We start from the raw sequence: 23492 nt of genomic DNA on the forward strand, positions 1-23492 counted from the left end.
CTATTGACTCCAGCTACAAACTGGCTTCTCCACCAGCCTTTCCCTATCAGGAAATAGCACTGCCATCCACCCAGTTGCTCAGATCAAAAACCTTGAAGAAACTCTTTTTTTTTTTTTTTTTCTTTTTCTTTTTAGGGCTGTACTTATGCCATATGGAAGTTCCCAGGCTAAGGGGTCAAATCAGACTTGCAGGGCTGCACCACAGCCACAGCAATGCTGGATCTGAGCCACACCTACAACCTATGCAGTAGCTTAAGCCAGATCTTTAACCCACTGAGCGAGGCCAGGGATTGAACCTGTATACTCACGGACACTATGTATGGTCCTTAATCCACTGAGCCACAATGGAACTCCTAGAAGAAATTTTTCATTCTTCTATTTTTAAAACCCCTTACTATTGGCTGGACCTCTAAAATAATCTCATTTTAAGTCTTCATCATCTACATATCTTTTATTTTACCCTATTGACATCGAGCATAAGCTTTCTAATTCCTTACTTTGTCACCTAAATTTGGTTATAAAAGTATTAATTTGTAAATTTCTTGGCATTCTGACATGAATGAATTTTTACATAATGAGAAAAACACTGCATTTTCTCCATAATTTATTGTGCTAAATTCTAAATACTTTTCAAAATAGATTTTACAAAAAAATAAAACATACCTCTTGTCCATGGCCTCCTAAATTTATTATTAATATTTCTTGCATGATAATTTTCATCTTGATATAAACATGAAGGGATTCGAAGCAATAAAGCATCTCTGCAAAACTTCTTTCTAACTACTTCCTATGTAAGAAAGATTGTAAAATCTTTTAATACATATATTAGATTTGAAATATCTGTCAATATTCAGAATATTAAAATTCTCTATTCTTTCAAATTTATATTATTTTAACTTAAAGGTAAATACATATTTATTATAAAATATCTAACACAGAACCACATAACTGAGAAAGTCAAGGTCCCTAGTCATAGCAATATTTTGGTATATTTTCTACATACTTTCTAGGGTAGGCTAAACTCTGTGTGTGTGTGTGTGTGTGTGTGTGTGTGATATCATACCACTTACATACCATTTAGTAATGTGCTTTTTTTCACTTAACAGTATAATATCTGTCTTAACTTTGTTTCCTATGTCTTTGCACTGTTTCACTTGTGACAACTAGCAATCACGTCATTATTTTTTTAAAAAATCTAATTAAACTTTAAAAGGATGTTGAATCAATTAAGTAAGTTGTAAATCAAAATTCTCTGTATATTGGTTCTGATATTACTTTCCAGCTTTATCTCCCATTACTCTTTAATACTACCTGTTTTCTTTAAACAGAATAGTTGCTATCCCTTAAATAGTGGTCACTTCCTCAACACCATGGTCTACTCTGTGCCTCTGAAAAATGCCCCGCAACTCTTTTCTAGCTATCAAAATTCTATTCATTTTTCAAAGACCATCTTAAGAAAAATTTCTTCTATGAATCCTCCCCCTCAGGGACTCTCCACTTCCCACAGAATTCATTGGACAAATGATTGTTTCTCATATTATTTCCCAAGAGTTTCATTTGCTGAAGGTGCTAATAACATATTAAATAAGAGGTCCTCATTATCCAAGAATAAATGGTACAAAGATCAGTTGAAGTAATTTATATAAAATGAGGACCAGGGGGAGGGAGTGGGAGGGATCGGGAGCTTGGGCTTATCAGACACAACTTAGAATAGATTTACAAGGAGATCCTGCTGAGTAGCATTGAGAACTTTGTCTAGATACTCATGTTGCAACAGAACAAAGGGTGGGGGAAAAAAATGTAATTGTAATGTATACATGTAAGGATAACTTGATCCCCTTGCTGTACAGTGGGAAAATTAAAAAAAAAAAAAAAATGAGGACCAAAGGTTCATAATAAAAAGGGGGGAAGAAAGCTTGACTAGAACTTTATCTAAGAAATAAAATTACAAATATTAATTTCATTGTTAATAAAGTTTTCTTTATAATTAGCTTATAATTATAACTGCTCTTTTGTCATAATTTCTCCTAAAACTGTATTATATGCATATTAGTTATTACTTCACCTTTGATCATAAATATATTTCGAGAAAATATTTGAAGATTTAATCAAAATTTCTCAAAGCATCCGTAACTCCTTTGATATTCAAAACATTCTCTTCCTCTTATCTTTTAACTGATCTGTTTTGTAAGATCTTCATCTGCAAATAGGTTTACCTGTTATTTGAATGGTTCTTCAACACAGTTTTCATGAAATTTACAAAACCTTTACAAATCTTTTGCAAGATTTGTCATTGATTAGTGTGTTTGCACTGTATCATGGGGTGTGGAATGACACAAAGAAACTAAGATATCATGGGCCAGGATAAAAGTTTGAGAATATGTGAGTTTAGACTATAACTAACACAGCTGTAGCTATAGTGGAGTAATTTTTTTCCTGGTAGAAGACACCCAAGCTTATAAAGAAAACCAAAATTTAATTTGTTAATTAAGATAATAAGAACTATGAATTGTTGTATAACAACTATGCTAATTAGATTCCTTCTTTCTTTTCTTTTTTTTCTTTCTTTCTTTTTTTTTTTTTTTTTTTTGCTTTTTAGGGCCACACCTGTCACATATGGAAGTTCCCAGGCTAGAGGTGATATTGGAGCTGCAGATGCCAGCCGCAGCCACAGCCACAGTAGTGCTGGATCCAAACCACATCTGCGACGTACACCACAGCTCACAGCAACACCAGATCCTTAACCCACTGAGTAAGGCTGGGTTTGTTGCCTGCTGAGCCACAACGGGAACTCCCTCTAATTAGTTTCTTAACAATGTGCCTGGCGGAGTTCCCGTCGTGGCGCAGTGGTTAACGAATCCGACTAGGAACCATGAGGTTGCGGGTTTGGTCCCTGCCCTTGCTCAGTGGGTTAAGGATCCGGCGTTGCCGTGAGCTGTGGTGTAGGTTGCAGGCACGGCTCGGATCCCGCGTTGCTGTGGCTCTGGCGTAGGCCGGTGGCTACAGCTCCGATTCAACCCCTAGCCTGGGAACCTCCATATGCCGCGGGAGCGGCCCAAGAAATAGCAACAACAAAAAGACCAAAAAAAAAAAAAAAAAAAAAAAAAAAAAACAAACAATGTGCCTGGCTTGAATTTCAGCTTTGTACAAGTTATTGAACTTCTCTAGAAATCATTTTTCTAACCTGTAAAACTGTAAAACCCGTGTAATAATAGTATCATCCTCATGGGGAAGTTATGATCATCAAAATGACATAATCCCTCAAAGGAGCAATTGATCAAATGATATAATCCATCAAAAGAGCAAAATATCTTGCCCATAGTAAGTGGGCAATACATGCTATTACTCTCATTTTATCATAAAGAAAACTGGGATTGCTTCTTTTTCACTCCTTTCAAGAAAAACACTCAAGATTATTCACAATAGCAGCCCAAATTTGCCAATCGTGGCTGTTTTTTTTCTGCTGACACCTTCAAATTCATGTTAAATTGTCAAAAATTTCCAAAGTAGCAATTTTTTTTTTTTTTTGTCTTTTCTAGGGCCACACCCACAGCATATGGAGGTTCCCAGGCTAGGGGTCTAATCCACAGCCAGAGCAAAATTAGATCCAAGCCATGTCTGCGACCTATACCACAGCTCACGGCAATGCCGGATCCTTAACCCACTGAGCCACGCCAGGGATCGAGCCCACAACCTCATGGTTCCTAGTTGGATTCCCACGCCACGATGGGAAATTCCCTAGCCAGGGATCGAGCCCACAACCTCATGGTTCCTAGTCGGATTCCCACGCCACGATGGGAAATTCCCCAAAGTAGCATTTTTAAAGTATATTAAAAGTGGGATGAAGTAATTTTCAAGGAATTTCAACATAATTAGACTTAAGGACTACTCTAAGGACTACTAAAAAATTATAATCATAGTGAACACAGATAACACTTTTTATATTATGATTCTTAGTAAACAGGTAGTGATCCAGTAACACTGTACCTCATATAAATAGTCAATTGCACAATATTTGAATGTTGGAAACATATCTTCTTTCTTTGAAAGCAGTACAAATTTCAACATCTGGAAATATAAATACTAAAAGTCAATGTTGGTAAAATAGCAAAGCCAGGAGTAGGAAACCATTCTTAACCACAAAATATGGGTTCATTGATTTTATTTTATTTTATTTTGGCCACAGCCATGGCATGCAGAAGTTCCAGGGCCAGGGATCAAACCTGCACCACAGCTGCAACCCAAGCCACAGCAGTGACATTGGGTCCTTAACCTGCTGCCACCAGGGAACTCCTGACTCATTCATTTTAAAAGAAGCTCTGAATGATAAAAATGTAACTATGACAGTAATATTTATTACTATGACCTAAGTCTAATATGAAAATAATATACATTGGTATAAAATTGGCCAAATATTTTTCATACTATTTTACCAATACAACTCCTAGTTGGTGGACTGCAATATATCTAATGTGATCATTTTGTTGCAAAAGAGACTAGAATTCACAAGATAGGTAGAGGAGTTCCCGTCGTGGTGCAGTGGTTAATGAATCCAACTGGGAACCATGAGGTTGCAGGTTCGATTCCTGCCCTTGCTCAGTGGGTTAAGGATCCGGCATTGCCGTGAGCTATGGTGTGGGTCGCAGACACCGCTCGGATCCTGTGTTGCTATGGCTCTGCCGTAGGCCAGTGGCTACAGGTCTGATTCGACCCCTAGCCTGGGAACCTTCATATGCTGCGGGAGCGGCCCAAGAAAAGGCAAAAAGACAAAAAAAAAAAAAAAAAAAAAAAGAGCGGTTTTCTCAGTATAACCATATTTCAAAAGTGGTCTCAAAATCAAATAACATTGGGAAAAACTGCGCTGAAGCAGTGCAGTAGCATTTGGAAAATTCCACTCGCTTAAAAAATAAAAAACCTGAAGTTAGAATTCCCTTAATAGCTAGCTCATTTGGAATAAAGCAACTGTTGAATATTATTTTTAGGTCATTGGGTCATTACTGTAAATCAACAAATTCATCTAATGAAGCAATAAGTAAAATCTAGAACACTGAATGAGTCTGAGATAGTTCTTATTTATGAGAATCAGAGGAATTCCAGCTTAGAAAATTTACTCTAAGACAAAGTCTAGTTTATTGGAAAGTTCCTAGCATTTTGATCACTTAAAATGTTGTGGTGAATTTAGATATAAACTAGTTTTCATACAGTATTAGCTTGCCAATATGCTTTCAGTGAATAAAATATACATTTTAATCCAAGTGGTCTTGCCTTAGTTACACTATCATTTTAAATTTGTTTGAGGTTTACCTATTTCCAAGTGGTAAAGGTGCTTACCATAAGAACTGAAGATCTCATCTCCACTAATTAGTTATAAATATATTCCTATTTTTAGTTATCATCAAGTGAACATTCTTAGCTAGTTAACAGCTGGATCAAAAACCTAAGAGCAGGGAATTCCTTGGTGGCCTAGTGGGTTAAGGATCTGGTGTTGTCACTGTGGTGGCTCAGGTGTGATCCCTGACCAGGGATCTTCTGCATGCTGCAGGTGCAGCCATTTTCTTTCAGAAGACATTCTGAATATTATAATTAGGGTTCCAATGAATACAAACCCAATAACTTTTCTGAATTATTTTTAATACTATTAGATTCTGTGATATCAACAAATGTGGGGAATACATAATGTTGCTGCCCTCTTTCACGCTTACTTAAACAATGCCAACATAGCACTTTCTATGGTGATTACTTCTCTGGAAATATTTCCAATCAGTATACTTCCATAACTTTTCTATACAGTGCATCACTGAACTTTGAAACAAATATTGATTCTAGAATTTCTACTTCTTGATATTGCACTTTCAGAAAAAAATTATCTGATTGTGCCTGATATCAGAAGTCATTTTAAAAAGATAACCATCAACCAGTTTTACCCATTCTACCCATTCAGTTTATTGTCAGCATTTATCTTAAATGTTTCTTTCTTCAGCTACCTTAAACAATAATTACTGTTATACTGAAGTTAATCATTTAAATTCATGCTAAATATATAGTATTTAGATACCATACATCATACACATGCATAAAATTTCTTTTATCTGTCAGATGTAGTTCATCACATTGCAGATATCTGAATCTACCTTACAGTCGTGGACGGTTAGTAAGAGAGAGAAACTGGCCTTCTAAAATCCAAGACAAGGGGGAAAACAAGCAAAATCATGGCTAGAGAGAAAATAATCAACTTCTGAATTGCAGCAATTTTTGAGATAGCTTTTCTTACCTGTTCCTAAAATTTTATTTCTCCTGTACTACCTCCTGACAGGAATCTATTGGCCTAAAATGGAAATGCATACAAATCATTAGTTCAGGCTCCTATGCTAGAGAAATTAGGTTTCCCAAGAATTTTCCCAACCAGCTTTACTGAAGTAGAGTTGACAAGTAAAAATGGATATATTTACGGTGTACAAATATACAATAGAATATTATTCCCAAGATTATTTAAGATCACACACAGGTGAGTGTGAATTTGAGGCTGGCTTCCCATCTCCTCCCACAGCCTCAGGCATGGCGAGATTTCTCCCCCTCCTGACTCCCCTGCATAAAAACCACCCTGTCACCACGTCAAATTAGAGGAAGTAAGGTTCATATATGTTTTCAAATTGTTTAATATATGGAACCTCTTATTAGTGGCTAGAAACCCCAATGGCCTATCTGTGCCCTTCACACCCTCTATTCTCGCCCAATTAGGTTAGGTGACGGCTGGTTCTCAAGTCTTGTCCCCACAGGGCCACTTCAGCCAGGTCTCACATATCTGTTTTCCAGAGATTTCGGAGCTGCCACACCCTGTCCCTAGTCCAATCTTACCCCCGCCCCTCAGCTCAAAACACCTTGCCTCCCACAGCTCTCCAACCTCTCGGTTCTTTACCAGAGGTGAAATCGCCCTTCTCAGCAAGAGAAAATTCCGGCCTCCTGTACACGTGACCTCTGACCCCGGGTTCAGCACTTCCATTGGCCGGTCAGGCCAGGCCACGCCCCTACCCCTCTCATCCCGCCCCTCGTGGTCGCTGCGCTTCAGGCTGTGATCTCCCACGCGCAAGGACCCGAGCGTCCGGCGTGGTTAGTGCCAAGGTCCTCACGGGTGAGCAAAACATTTGCCCAGCAGGGTGGAGGGTGACAGGCTCTTCCCACAAGACCAAAAGAGCTGGTGTGAAAGGTGGCGACGACCAGTCAGAAGAGCCTGGAGTTCTTTGGTGATGGCATCTCCAAGATTGTTAGCTAATCCTGACTCAAGAGCGGTGGGGACAGAAGGAGCGCAAGGCCTGAAACATTCCAGAAAGAAAATTGAGAGGATTTAACAACCAAACAGATTCAGGGAAAAAAGAAAGCAAAAAGGAGGAAGCAAACTTGACTCGGGTCCGGCTAGGTGTTGGCCATGCTTTGATGGCGAAGAACATGTGAGGAGGAGAAGGAAGATGATTAGAACTGGGACTTGCAAATTTTATTGTGTTTTATTTTGCTTTTTAGGGCTGCATTAGTGGCATATGGAGATTCCCAGGCTAGGAGTCAAATCTGAGTTACAGCTGCCGGCTTGCACCACAGCAACTGCACCACGGCAAGGTGGGATCTGAGCCACTGAGCGAGGCCAGGGATGGAACCCGCAACCTCATGGTTCCTAGTTGGATTCCTTGCCACTGTGCCAGGAGGGGAACTCTGGGGCTTGCAAATTTTAAACCGTAATTGGCCGCCACCCCTTCATGAACACTCTTTAAGGAAGTCACTAAATCTATCCAATAAGGAAGGAGAATTATCCCTATTTCTTAGCTGCCATCTTCCTTTCATGGCTTAACTTGGCATTAGATTCCTTCCCAGAAAATTGAGACAAGTAACATACATTTATTTATTTTACTAACACATGGGTTTCTTTCAAGTTAATTATTAACGCACTACTAATTATGAAATGTCAGTGGATAAGCCACATTATTTTCCTAAATTACCTACTTCATTCTATTTTGTACAGGTTTGTGCGGTTCGCTACAAGCGATATGGATTTAATGTTTGGTAAGAATCAGTTGTAAAGATGTTCATCCGGCATTGAGGTACATTAATCATTCTACGTTCTTGGATGTATGCCTTTTATTAAAACCTACTTAAATTAAGCAATTTTTAAAAAATTAACAAAAGTTAAACATAGACTAACTGTAACCAGTAAAACCATCTGAAGATAGATACAGAAAAAGTAATCTCTTGTTAAAACCTCAACTCCCAGGTAGCTGATGTTAACAATCTAGGAATTGTATCTTTTCACACTTTCTAGCATGTTTATAAAAATTTATACAGACATAAATACATAAAATAGGTTGACCAATTATATAAAAATGTGTAACTTATTTTCCTCACTAAACAATACATCATGAACAATCTTCCAGATGAAAACGTATAAACTCATTTTTAAACAGCTACATATTTCTTAGTAAAGATGTTACCGATGGATTTTAACAGATTATTTCCAGTTTTTTACTTTGAAAATAATGCCACAGTAAGAATTCTTGGACATATGGTCTTGAATATTATTGCCGTCATTTCTATGGTATGGATTTGTGTTGTTTCACTGGCTCATATAGTAAGCACATTTCAGATTTAATAGGTATTGCCAATTTACCTTCCAAAAATTTATGGCATTTTAACAATGCCTGAGAAAAATCATTTTCCTGAATACTAAACAGAAATGAATATATTACTTTTTAAAAATATTTGCTGATCTGACATATGAAAAAGACTATGTTGTTTTAATTTGCATTTCACTGATTGCTGCTGAGATTAAACACTTTTTAGAAGTTTATGAGTCCTTTAGATTTCTTCTTCCAAGGACGAATTACCTAAGAATTGTATATATGTGTGTGAGAGAGATCAGGCAATTTTTCTACTGAGTAGGTGGTCTTTTTGAAGATCTCCTGTATAGTTTTTGTAGCTAATGTCAAGTTTAGCTATGTAAATAACAGAAAATTCCAAAATAATATAAAATTTATTTCTCTTTCATGTAAATGAAGTATAGAGGTGAAAGGTTCAGAACTTATATTGTAGCTGTCCCTGCGAAGTCCTCAGGGACCTACCTTCCAGCTCCTTACTCTGATATTCCTAGGCTGTGATCTTTGTTCTCATGGTCTCAGGTGACAGTATCTATGTTTCAGACAGCAGGATGCAGGAAGGAATGAAAAAGAAGAGAGGCCAAGGGTACAGAGTTTCTTTTTATCTCTGTAATTAAAATTGTGAAATATGATGTTCATATAGAAAAGTGCATGAGACAATGTGTAGCTTAAAAAGTATTTTAAAGAAACATCCGTGCAAACTCTGCTCAAGTTAAGAAACAGAGCATTACAAGAATTTCAGAAGCTCTCTCTTTGCTTTTCTAATCACAACTCTCCCTAGAGGAAGTCTCCTCCTAGACCTAGAGATTACTATAATCCTGACTTTATGGTAATCATTGCCTTGCTTCTCTTTAGAGTTTCACCAAAGTATGCATTTCTAAATGATAGAGTTTTGCCTATTTTTGAATTTTACTGTTTGTTAGTTTGGTTCTTGTTCTCTTCAGTGGATGTTGTGGTATATATATATATATATATATATATATATATATGTTAATTCAATTTCATTGCTGAATAGTATACCATCATATAAATATAACTCAAGTTTTTTTCCATTTTACTATTGATCGACCTTTGGATTATTAATTTTGGGCAATTAACAAATAATGTTGCAGTCAACATCCTTGTAAATGTATCTTAGTACACATACGCCTTTCTCTAGAACATAAATTTAGGAATGAATTTCTTGATTATGGATTGTGTGTATCTTTCCATTTATTCAATAATGTCAAACTAGGAGTTCTCGTTGTGGCTCAGCGGTTAACAAACCTGACTGGCACCCATGAGGATGCAGGTTCTATCCCTGGCCTCACTCAGTGGGTTAAGGATCTGGCATTGCTGTGAGCTGTGGTGTAGGTTGCAGACATGGCTTGGATCCTGCATTGCTGTGGCGTAGGCTGTGGCGCAGGCTGGTGGCTACAGCTCTGATTGGACCCTTAGCCTGGGAACCTCCATATGCCATGGGTGCAGCCCTAAAAAGAGAGAAGACAATAATAATAATAATAATAATAATAATAATAATAATGTCAAACTATTTTCCAAAATGATCGTACCAAGTTATGTTCCTACTAGCAAGGTTTGAGAGTTCCTATTGCTCTATATCCTCATTGACCCTTATTAATTTCATACTATTTAATTTTGAGTTTCCCAGATATATCTAGCTGTCTCTTAAAGAAGGTTCAAAAGCTGCCATGGTACACTTCTGCTTACATCTCATTGGCCAGGCCCCAATCACATGGTCAGTCCTCTATGGAATAAGGGCTAGAAGATTCAGGGTTTATTCTGGACAGTCCTGTGCATAGTTACAGCTTGGAGAGTTTGTTATTGAAATAAGGAGAGAACAGATTTAGGGACATATATAGTAGTCTCTGCCGCATTAAGAATATTGATTTTTAAATAGCCAGCTTTTATTGAGCACTTACTGTGTCCCAAACACTATTATAAATAAATGCTCTACCACTACTTATAAACTAGATACTATATTGCAAACCCCAGGTTACAAATAAGAAAACTGGGACATTGAGAGCTTAAGTACCTAAGATTAAACAGCTAAAAGTATGAGATAGAATTGCAAACCTAAGCAGTCTGGTTCAGAATCCATGCTTTTAGTGAGGCCATACACTTTTTTTTTTTTTTTTTTTTTAGGGCCACACCCACAGCATGTGGAGGTTTCTAGCCTAGGGGTCAAATCTGAGCTGTAGCTGCCAGCCTATGCCACAGCCAGAGCAATGCCAGATCTGAGCCATGTCTGCGACCTACACCAGAGCTCATGGCAACACTAGATCCTTAACCCACTGAGCAAGGCCGGGGATCGAACCTGCATCCTCATGGATTGCTAGTCAGATTCGTTAACCATTGAGCCACAATGGGAACTCTGGCCAAACTCTCTTTATAAGGAACATTTGTTCTTGGTCTGCCCATGTTTTACAAATATTTCACCCTGCTTATCTTTGAAAATTTCTAAAACTTTTCATTATATACCTATAGTGAATTCGACCATATCTACATCATCTATAGTTTTTGTCAGTAGTTACTGTCTCAGCATCATTTCTAAAATTATGCATGTAGGGAGTTCCCATTGTAGCTCAGCAGGCTATGAACCTGTCTAGTATCAATAGGGATGTGGCTTTGATCCCTGGCCTTGCTCAGCCGTGAGCTGTGGTATCAGTTAAAGATGTGGCTCAGATCCTGCATTGCTGTGGCTGCGGTGTAGGCCATCAGCTGCAGCTCTGATTCGACCCCTAGCCTGAGAACTTCCATATGCCACAGGTGTGGCCCTAAAAAAAAAAAAAAAAAGCAAAATAAAGTAAAATGCAGTTGTGGCACAGTAGGCTAAGGATCCTTTTGTTGTCACTGCTGTAGCTTGGGTCACTGTTGTGGCTAGGGTTCAATCCCTGGCCTGGGAACCTCTGTATGCCTTGGACACAGCTAAAAAAAAAAACCAAAATTATGCTTATAGAGAATCTTAGAATAATTACTTTCCCCTATAAAGTGTTGTTTTGTTTTGTTTTGTTTCATTTTTTAGGGCTGTACCTATGGCATATGGAAGTTCTCAGGCTAGGGGTCTAATTGGAGCTGTAGCCGCCGGCCTACACCACAGCCACAGCAACGCCAAATCCAAGCTGCATCTGCAATCTACACCACAGCTCACAGCAACGCCGGATCCTTAACCCACTGAGTGAGGCCAAGGATCAAACCTGCTTCTTCATGAATACTAGTCATGTTCGTTACCACTGAGCCACAATGGGACATCCTCCCCTATAAGTTTTAATTCACCATTTTTTGCACCATTATTATTTTGAATCTAGGTTGAAATAAAATACTTGACTATACACTATGTCGAGAAGCCATAAAGGAAGGGGGAAAACTTTCTCTATCCAGATTAATTCTACACATTCGTGGAAATCTCTTGTAATGCTACCAAGCTTCATTGTTGTACTCCCACGCTGTGCTGTTGAGGCCATAGCAATAATGTTTAACGTTTCAGAGAACATGCTTTGTGCCAGGAATAATATGAGGCACTGAAGATGCCAAAATGAGGTAAAGAAATCTTTGCTCTTAGGAAGCTCACACATCCTTGTCTGAAGTTAATTTTCATCTTTTCAGACAATTCTATACACTGCTGCCAGGGTGCTATTTCTAAAAAAATCTGAGAATATCATTCAACTGCAAATTCTTTTATCTTTATATCACATACAGGATAAAATCTGAAATCCTCAGCATGGAACAACTACTCACTCAACCTCATTTACTTTGGAACCCTGAACCATTGGCCATTCTCTGAAAATCTCTGATTCTCCCATTTTCAAGTCTTCCTGGTGTTTTATTTTTTCTGATCAGATGTTAAAATCCTATTTATTCTGTAAGGTTCAGTTCAAATGTTTCTTACTCCCACTGATACTCTTAGAATTAGTTGTTGCCTTTTTGGCAGTGTTATAGTTTTTCTCATTATCCATCTTTGGGAAGTTTTTATGCTTTGCATTGTAATTGTTTTATTTGTGTCTGCTTCCCCCACCAGCCTGCTATCTTTTCCAGTCTTCTTTTTTTTTAAGGGAACTACCTCATGGAAGTTCCCAGTCTAGGGGTTGAATCAGAGCTGCAGCTGTAGGCCTACACCACGGCCACAGCAATGCCAGATATACATCTGTGACCTACACCACAGCTTCAGCAGCGCTGGATCCATAACCCAGTGAGCAAGGCCAGGGATCAAACCTGCATCCTCATGGAATACTATTCGAGTTGCCACAATGGGAACTCCCTGCATTTTTCTCGAGATGGTAGACCATAGACCATGTCCTAATTATATCCTTTTTTACCATAATAGTGCTTTATCTAGAGTAAGCTCTAAAATGAATATTTAATTCACTTAAAATCTGGCACTAGATCATTTTGAAATAATAGCTATCACAAATTTGGTTTTTTTTTTTTTTTTGCATTTTTAGGTTTTCATTGTTTTTGTGGGAGCACTAATGTATATGAAAAATTACACACACAGAGACACACATCAGTCAAAATGAACATGGCATGAATATGGCAGATAATCAGCTCAAAACAGAACTGCAGATTAGTCTGAACCTGATCGTGCAGAAAATCTGGATATATGAAATGAAATAATATTGCATAAATGTGTTGCATAAGTAAATTGTCTTATGGTTGCTAATTTATGGGTGTAGCCCCACATACTAATCTTTTGATCAGTAGGGGACTGTTTTGCATAAGTAGACTGAGAGCAAACATTTTAGCACAACATATTTAATCTAATTAAACTAGATACAATGGTGCCAGAAAAGAGCTGCCCTGGCATCAGCATGTAAAGAAATTTTCACAAGACTCAAGAGAAACCCAGCGTTCTATATTCATGTAGTTTCCTTTTTTTCCCCCACATTAAGAAGCCAAATATTATTATAGCCTATTTTTGCAACATTTGTCTCTATAAATACCATCACTTTTTCTCTGTTCCACATGTTCAACCGCTCAACCTTTTTCTGATTACGAGTCATCTCACACCTTATATGCTTACATGTTTATTGGATCTCTTGCGTTGAAAATTCACTTAAGCTAAGTTTCTGGTCAGAATGAAAAATATCCATGCTTATACTTGTCTCTCTACCCTCCAAGGAAGACATAGGCTGGAATAAACAGTTATGGTTGAGTGCCCATTTCCTTGGGAAAAATGAAAACGCTAACCCTAAATTTTAATGTTTCCCGGGGTAACATTTGCCCTAACACCTTTTTTTTTTTTTTTAAGGGCCACACCAAAAGACCAACGACCGCTCCTCTCTCATCAGAGCCATCCTTAATGGACAGTCCCTGAAAGAGATGAAGCATAACGTTTGCGATGTGGATTGGTATATTTAGTTTAGCTTAGTTTAGTTTAGTTTTTTGTCTTTTAAAGGCTGCACCCACAGCATACGGAGGTTCCCAGGCTAGGGGTCTAATCAGAGCTGTAGCTGCTGGCCTACACCACAGCCACAGCAACACCACATCTGAGCCACGTCTGCAACCTACACCACAGTTCATGGCAACGCCGGATCCTTAACCCACTGATTGAGGCCAGGGATCAAACCTGCAACCTCATGATTCCTAGTCAGATTTGTTTCTGCTGCGCCATGACGGGGAACTCTGAGTGGGTCTAAATTTAAAATATGAAGTAGCTTAGGATTTCTCTGGTGCTGTAGTGGGTTAAGGATCCAGCATTGTCACTGCAGCAGCTTGGGTCACTGCTGTGGTACAGGTTCAATCCCTGGCCTGGGAATTTCCACATGCCACAGGTGTGGCCTAAATAAATAAATAGATAAATAAAGCCTTGCTGAAACCATCGAGGAGTTCAGGCTTTTTTGAGCACTAGTTGTCCTGAACCCCTTTCTTGGCACCCTGCAATAAACATTGCACTTTCCTTCTCCACAACCTGATGTTGTAGATTGGCTGCCTACTGGGAAATGGACCCAAGTTGGTTCAGTAATGATATGAAAGGTGTTAGGGCACATGTTTTTCACTGGCATATGGAGCTGTAGCTCTGACTGGACCCCTAGCCAGGGAAGCTCCATATGCCATGGGTGTGGCCCTAAAAAAACAAAACAAAAGCTCCCCCCCAAAAAATTTGAGACCCAGTCTTTTACCTTAGACTACAAATTAACAGTTTTTTTTTTCAGTCACCTACTATGTGCTCAGTATGTACCAAGTTAAACAATTTGTATTGTCTCTTACAGGAAAACAAAAACTAAAAGAAAAATAGCTAGAAGAAATAACCACAAATAATATTGACTGCCTTCTTTTAGATATGTTCCTCTTTTGGCTTCTAGCTTCTTGGTTTCTCTCACCTGTTTTGCACTTGGACTCTCCATAATTTGGGGAGAAAATATTAAAACCATAAAATCAGCCTACTTGGTTTCACTATAATATATGCTGTGAAACTTCATCTAGTTCTTCAATGCCAATCATCAATCATTATTTCCCTTCATTTTCTATCTGATCTATTATCTATCTATCTATCTATCTATCTATCTATCTATCTATCATCTGTCTATGAGTCACTATGTACCAGCAATGTTCTAGATGTGAGAAATAGTCTCATACAAGACAATGTCCCTATCTTTAGGCCCCCTATCATATTCCCAAACCACCTAGACCTGTGTTTTTGTCTCCCAGGGGGCATATAGGCATGTCTGGAGACATTTTTGGTTGTCATCGCTGGGGGAAAGGGTGTCACTGCCATCTAATAGTAGAGGCCAGGATGCTGCTAAGCATTCTAGAAAGGAGAGGAAAGATGCAACCCCCCCCCCCACCACCACCAAAAAAGAATGAATTTCCAGTCCAAAACATCAATAGGGCCAAGGCTGACAAATCCTGATCTAAACTAACTAAAGACCAATTTCCATAACCTTCTAGTCGTATGTATATAACCCACCACATTCCTTGCAGAAGACTTCACATTCTTCTTGAATGAGAAGTGTTTCTTCACTCTTTTTGTCTGAAAATGTCTGTGGAGCTTCATTTGACATTTTCTTTCTCACTTCTTTCTGTGGATAAGTATTTCTCTTTCTTTTCAAGGCTATTTTCATCCAGTATTTATGCCCTACCTTATTTCCCAAATTATCCTATATACAAAAGTGTATTCTGTATCACAGAATAAAAACAGATAAGAGGAGTTCCCGTTATGGCGCAGTGGTTAATGAATCTGACTGGGAACCATGAGGTTGCAGGTTCGATCCCTGCCCTTGCTCAGTGGGTTAACGATCCGGCGTTGCCGTGAGCTGTGGTGTAGGTCGCAGACGCGGCTCGGATCCCACGTTGCTGTGGCTCTGGCATAGGCAGGTGGCTACAGCTCTGATTTGACCCCTAGCCTTGGAACCTCCATATGCCTCGGGAACGGCCCAAGAAATGGCAAAAGGACAAAAAACAAAAACAAAAACAAAAAACAAAAAACAAAAACAGATAAGAAATCAGGCAAAGTACTACCTCACCTCCTCCAGAATTGAGTTCATCAGTTATTTCTCGTCTCCACTCACCTCCTCCAGAATTTAGTTCATCAATTATTTCTTCTCATGTACATCTTCATTCTCTCTGCTATATTGGATTTTCTCTATGTATCCAAAGTCTGCTGAGTTATATTCTGTCCTAAAATATTCTTTAATACTTATTTTGATCCTTTTGCTTTTTAACTTTTCTGTATCCCCTGGGACTCCTAGACTGCTGTGATTTTCTCCTAACAGTTCTCCTAACCTCTAATTTAGTCTGCGTAGCGCTGTAGAATTTAGATTATATCCGCTATTGTCATCACAGTCCTTCAGTAGTCAACCCATGCATAAACATAATAACTATACCATATCAAGCATCTTTTATTTACAAGGTGCTATGCTTGGAACTTGACTTAGCATTAGTATTTCCATCATATAGAGGAGAAACTGAAGCTTAGAGAGGTTAACTACCTTGTCAAAATACACAGGTAGGAAGTGAGGAGCCAGGATTCAAATCTATGGCAGTATTATCCCAAAGTCTACATTTTACTGAACTCTTCATTCCCTAAGGAACCAAATCCAAATTCCTTAGCTGGGCCTTTAGGATTCTTTGTGATCTGGCTCCACATTTTTTCCAGTGACTGCTGATCTTCATCTACCCCACACTCTTGTTAAAGTACGGTTTGTTTCTTCATATTCTCTTTGCTGTCTTCTGTTGGTTCCCATTCATATCATACCCTGTTTGTTATCTTTCTCATTATTTCCCTTCATTTTCTATCCTTATCTATCTGTCCTTCTGTCTGTCTATCTATCTAACTCCAAATAACCACCCACCTTTCAAGCCCAACTCAAGCTTCCCAAATGAATTCCCTCATCTTCTTTCCCCTGGTGGAGCTTTCCTCACTTTCAAACTTTGTTATTATCAAGTATAAACACACACACACACATATAAATGCACACACACACACACACACATATGCTTTTTGTCCTCCTCTGTGCTTATGTCCATTAAAGCAGGGAACTTGTTATGTGATAGCAACATATTATGTGCTAAGAACCTGGCAAAAAGTAGGACCTCAAAAAATGTTTGTTTGATTCTAATCTGCATAGCTCTTCTCCCAGATGTGATTATACTTTACAAAAGACAAGGGAACCGGGGCTCAGAGAAATCAAGAAACCTGCCAAAGGGCCAAAGTGGTCCATGCTCTAGCCCAGGTGTCTCCAGTTAAGGGTTCTTTCTATTCCATTACCTATGGCTTCAGAGTTTGGTCCCTCCTATATTCTAGCACTATACCTTGGTCTTAGTATTATTGAATATGTGCTACATTAATGAGGAAATGTCTGTTAAGAACATATTCTTTCAGTTTGAGAGTCATGAGAGATTTATTGGCTACCAGGAGTAAGAGCACTTTAGGATGTGACTCATCCTCATATGTGGTATTTATTGTTTGTTTAGGCAGAAGGAAAACAAACCTTCCCATTCTGATAAAATATGTTAGGCAACATAGGTTGAAGTCTGTATTATCCTCCTCAAAACACCAGTGCCACACACCTTTAACAAATAAGGGTTTTTTTGTTGTTGTTATTTAAAATCAGTAGGTAGGAAGAAAATTGAGGGAATAATTTTTCAATTTTTGTTTTTCATTTTTATGCAGCAGAATTTATCATTCTCTTTTTACTCTTTCTGCTTTTAGGGTACTGTTTAGAAAGGCCACCTCCATTCCAAAGATTTGAGTGTATTTTCTTCTACTGTTTTTATCATGTCATTCTTTACATTTAGGATCTCTGGGATTGTGTGTGTGTGTGTGTGTGCGTGTGTAAGGTATGAAATAGCTTTATAATTTAATTTTTTCTTATATAGTTTTGTGGGTTTTTTTTTTTTTTTGTCTTTTTGCCATTTCTAGAGCCGCTCCCTCGGCCTATGGAGGTTCCCAGGCTAGGGGTCGAATCGGAGCTGTAGCCTCCAGCCTACGCCAGAGCCACAGCAACGCGGGATCCGAGCCGCGTCTGCGACCTACACCACAGCTCAAGGCAACGCCGGATCGTTAACCCACTGAGCAAGGGCAGGGACCGAACCCACAACCTCATGGTTCCTAGTCGGATTCGTTAACCACTGCACCACGACGGGAACTCCAGTTTTGTGAGTTTTTTAAACTGATTTTTCCCTCGTGATTTTAAATTACATACTCGCATATGCTAAATTCTCACATATGTATAAATCTATAAATTCTCTAGATTTGTCATATGTTCTATTGATAATTTACCTCTGGGCTGTTTTTGCTTATTTATATTGTTTTAATTATTAAGGTTTCTAATTTCTGGCTGACATTCTCATTCACTACTTTACTTTTACAAAAAAATATTCCTGGCTACCCTCTAAGGCTTATTCCTAAAAAATTGGCATAAGAAATATTTTGGCAAGATCGCATATATATTTTTTTTAATCTGGGATTCTGACTGAGATGGAATAAAAGTTACAGATTAATTTGGAGAAATAACATGTTTTAATACAGAGAGTTCAGAATCGGAGAACTGAAGTCTACTCAAGTCTTCTTTCATTTCTCCTAGTACTTTTGTAATTTTGCAATTCCCATGTGTTTGTGTGTATATGCTTGCACACTTTAACAAAGCATAGTGCTGTAGAGTTCACACATGTGCAAGAATCAGATTGCCTAGGTTCCGAACTTAGCTGTGCCATTTACTAACCATGTAACCTGCTCGTTCACCTGTGTGTTTATTTTCCCCTCTTGTAATATGGGTGCAATAATAATAGCGCCTCTCAGAGTTTTTGGGAAGATTAAACGGGTTAATATTTATAAAGTGCTTAAAATAACATATGGCTCAGACTAAGTACCATAAGTACTACTTACTATTATATATCTATATGCATTTATGCTACATATTAAATTTAATTGTAAGGTTTTTTTTTTGTTGTTTTTTGTCTTTTTGCCTTTTTCTAGGGCCGCACTGGTGGCATATGGAGGTTCCCAGGCTAGGGGTCGAATCGGACCTGTAGCTGCCGGCCTACACCAGAGTCTCAGCAACGCAGGATCCGAGCCGCGTCTGCGACCTACACCACAGCTCATGGCAAAGCTGGATCCTTAACCCACTGAGAAAGGCCAGGAATCGAACCCGCAACCTCATGGTTCCTAGTCGGATTCGTTAACCACTGCGCCACAACGGGAACTCCAAATTGCAAGGTTTTATATACTGATATTACAAATGGGATCTTTCTTCCTATTATCTTCCTATTGGTTTTTATTTTATTAATTAATTGTAGAATATAATCTCAATAAAACACTAAACTGAAATTTCAGCCTCCAGAGGGCTCCCCTTTTCTGTAAATTACTGTCATTTCCCTCCCTCCCTTCCTTCCTTTGTTTCTGTTTTAAGTTTAAGGTGTACAGCAGTTCCCGTCACAGCTCAGTGATTGGCGAACCTGACTAGCATCCATGAGGATGTAGGTTTGATCCCTGGCCTCGCTCACTGGGTTAAGGATCTGGCATTGCCGTGAGCTGTGGTGTAGGTTCCAGATGCGGCTTGGATCCAGTGTTGCTGTGGCTGTGGCGTAGGCGTGCGGCTGCAGTTCTGATTCGACCCCTAGCCTGGGAACCTCCATGTCCTGCTGGTGCAGCCCTAAAAGACAAAAAAAAAAAAAAAAAAAAAAAAGTTTAAGGTGTACAGAGCAATGCTTTGACTTACATACATCGAGAAATGACTTTCACAATAACTTTAGTGAATACCCACCATCTCATGTAGACATTAAATAGAAAAAAAGCATTTTTCCTTGTGATGAGAACTCTTAGGATTTTCTCTCCTAACAACTTTCACAGGTAACCTACAGCAGTGTTAATATATGTATCATGTTGTACATTACATCCCTAGTTCTTATTTATCTTCTAACTGGAAGGTTGTACCTTTCGACTGCCTTCATCCATTTCCCACTCCACCTGCCCCCTTCCTCTGGTAACCAGATCTGATCTCTTTTTCTGAGTTTGTTTGTTTGTTTGTTTGTTTTTGAAGTATAATTAACCCACAACACTGTGTTAGTTTCTGTTACACAATATAGTGATTCAATGTGTTTATACATTTCAAAATGATGACTGCAATAAGACTTCTTACTGTATGTCACCATAAAATATACTACGTACTTACTGACCATATTCCCCACACTGTACATTCTGTAACTGTGACTCATTTACTTTGCAGCTAGAAGTAGGTACCTCTTAATCTCCCTCACTTCCTTCCTTCTGCCCCACACCCCTCCCCTCGGACAACCTCCTGTTCATTCTCTGTATTTGTAGCTCTGTTTCTCTTTTGTTATTTTTGTTCATTTTATTTTTTAGATTCAACGTATAAGTGAAATCATACAGTATTTGTCTTTTTCTGTATGACATTTCATTTAGCATAATGCCCTCTAGGTCCATCCAAGGTGTTGCAAACAGCAAGATTTCATTCTTTTTATGGCTGAATAATATTCCTGTGTGTTGTGTGTGTGTGTGTGCGCGCGCGCGCATGCACACGCACGCACGCATGTGTATACACATGCACACACTCTCTTAGGTTGCTTCCATATCTTGGTATTGTAAATGCTGCTGTGAACATATCTTTTCGAATTCGTGTTTTTATTTTCTTCAGATGAATACACAGGAGAGGAATTGATGGATCATATGGTAGTTCTATTTTTAATTTTTTGAAGAATCTCCATACAATCTTCCAGAAAGTATGCACTAATTTACATTCCCACCAACAGTACATGAGGGTTCTCTTTTCTCCACATCCTTGCCAACACTTATTATTTGTAGTCTTTTTGGTAATAGCTGTTCTGAGAAGTGTGAGATGATATCTTATTGTAGGTTATAATTTGCATTTTGCATTTTGATTAATAACATCAAGTATCTTTTCATGTGCCTATTGGCCTTCTGTATGTCTTCTTTGGACATTTCTCACAACTGTATTTGCATCCTGTGATGTTCTGTGTACTTTTTTCTAGTTAATGTACCAAAGATTGCTTTCAAAGTGCTCTTAACCAAGTGAACTGTTGTGTAGCCTCATGAGACTGAAAAAGAAGGAATTGTCATCTCCATGTAAGCTGGATCTATTCTTCCTAATAACATGTCCTATCTTTTTGACAGTCGTCATTCTGACATGCTCTGCTGAAGCTGGCAGAGAGAGGGAGGGCTGGCAAAAGCCAGAGCATGAGGACGTTATTGGAATATGTGTCCATTCACTTAGCATTTGCTTTTTTCTCTGCTACTAACACAACCGGGAGGTAAATAAATTCTGGAGATCTAGTGCACAGCATAGTGATTATTGTCAGCAATGCTGTATTACATACTTCAGATGTGCTAAGAGACTAGATCTCAAATGTTCTCACTAGAAAAAATGAAGTGACAATTACGTGAATCATGTTGCAATATAGAAATGTATCAAATCAACATACTGTACACCTTAAACTTAGACAATGTTGTATGTTAATTTTATCTTAGTAAAAAAATAAAATAAAAAGATATATCATTATTTGCTTGTACCCATTGGTAGACATTTAAATTATTTCTAGTTTTTGGCAATTCCAAATAAAGCGGCTATGCGTGGTTATGTACAAGTCTTTGTATGGATGTGTTTTCAGTTCTCTTGGGCGTATACCTAGGAGTGAATGACTGGGTCTTTGGTTTGTGTGTACATCATTTTTTATTGAGATATAGTTGACAAATAACCTTATATTAGTTTCAAATATGTAACATAATATTTTAATATTTATATATATTGTGAAATAATCAGATCCATAAGTCTAGTTAACATCCACTGCCACAGAGTTACAAATTATTTTTCCTTGTGATAGAACTTTTAAGAGCTATTCTTTTAGCAATGTTCAAAGATTCAGTACAGTATGATACCTATAGCACCATGCTGTACTTTACATCCCCAGGACTTACTTATTTTATAACTGGAAGTTTGTACCTTTTGACTACTTCTGTCCATTTTTGCCCATCCCCAACCCCCAGGCCTCTGCCTCTGGCAACCACCAATCTGTTCCTCTGCATTTATGAATTCAGTTTTTTTCTTTATTTTGTTTTTTAGATTTCACACAAAAGTGCAATCACATGTCTTTCTCTAATTTATTTCACTTAGCTTCGTGCCCTCTAGGTCCATCATGTTGTTGCAAATGGCAAGATTACCTTTTATTATAGCTGAATAGTATTCCATTTGTGTGTGTGTATTTCTTTATTTCTTTATCCATTCATCCATCTATAGACACTTAAGTTGTTTCCGTGCCCTGGTTATCATAAATAATGTGGAAATATTTGAGGATGGGGGTGCATATATCTTTTTGAATTAGTGTTTTTTTCCTTTGGATAAATACCTAGAAGTGATATAGTTCTATTTTTTAGTTCTATTTTTAATTTTTTTTGAGGAACCACCATACTATTTTCCATAGTGGCTGTACCAATTTATACTCCCACACAGTGCACAAGGATTCCTTTTCTCCACATACCAACAGATGTTATTTCTTGTCTTTTTGATAATAGTCATTCTGATAGGTGTGAGGTGATATCTCATTATGATTTTGATTTGCATTTCCCTGACGATTAGTCATGCTGGGCATCTTTAGTGATGTTGATCTTCTGTATGTCTTCTTTGGAAAAAGGTCTGTTTAAATCCTCTGCCTATTTTTAAATCCATTTGTTGATTTGTTTTGCTGTTGAGCAGTGTGAATTCTTTGAATATTTTGAATATTAACCCCTTATTGGATATATCATTTGCAAACATCTTCTCCCATTCATTAGGTGGCCTTTTCACTTTATTGATAGTTTCCTTCACCATGCAAAAGCTTTTTAGTTTGATATAGTCCCATTTGTTTATTTTTGCTTTTGTTTCTCATACCCGAGGAGACATATCCAAAAAATATTACTAATCACGCCTGTGTTTTCTTCTAGAAGTGTTATGATTTCAGGTCTTTGTTTAGGTCTTTAATCCAGTTTAAATTTATTTTTGTGCATGGCGTGAGGGAGTAGTCCAGTTTGATTCTTTTGCATGTAGCTGTCCAGTTTTCGCAACACCACTTATTGAAGAAGCTGTCTTTTCTCCATTGCATATTCTCATCTCCTTTATTATAGATTAATTACCCCTATAAGTGTGGGTTCACTTCTGGGCTCTCTATTCTGTTCTGTTGATCTGTATGTTGTTTTTATGTCAGTACCATACTGTCTTGAGTATTGTAGCTTTGTAATAAATCAGAAAGTGTGATGCCTTCACCTTTATTCTAACTCAAGATTGCTTTGACTTCTGCTTTGGAGAGCAACTTTCTTAAGCTCTCAAATCTTATTGGGACTCTTATTTCCCATCTTCTTTTCTTGCATATCCCTTCTATACCCGTGCTTTGTTTCTTATTTCCCTTTTT

General features: G+C 38.1%; 1 protein-coding gene across 9 annotated transcripts in view; it reads right to left on the reverse strand.

Annotated features, from left to right (window-relative positions):
* Nucleotides 1-7310, reverse strand: part of SHOC1 (shortage in chiasmata 1) — a 96535-nt gene extending 89225 nt beyond the window's left edge. The window contains exons 1-4 of one of the 9 annotated variants that reach the window (XM_084991954.1): nt 6917-7310; nt 6272-6325; nt 3988-4068; nt 664-787 (exon numbers count right to left, since the gene is read on the reverse strand). Coding sequence is in view for 6 of the 9 variants with exons in the window: in XM_084991941.1 (XP_084848067.1) it covers nt 664-787; nt 3988-4068 (205 nt within the window). In the remaining 3 variants the exon portion in view is untranslated. Of the gene's footprint in view, nt 1-663; nt 788-3987; nt 4069-6271; nt 6326-6855 lie in introns of all 9 variants that reach the window. The other 8 variants (XM_084991941.1, XM_084991926.1, XM_084991936.1 and 5 more) reach the window with 8 other exon arrangements.
* Nucleotides 7311-23492: the final 16182 nt, after the last annotated feature.

Source organism: Sus scrofa, chromosome 1 (genome assembly GCF_054392235.1).
Source record: "Sus scrofa isolate SSC_HxYL_T2T_F1_AM1 chromosome 1, Sscrofa_HxYL_maternal_Yorkshire_Landrace_v2.0, whole genome shotgun sequence".
NCBI classification, from domain to species: Eukaryota; Metazoa; Chordata; class Mammalia; order Artiodactyla; family Suidae; genus Sus; species Sus scrofa.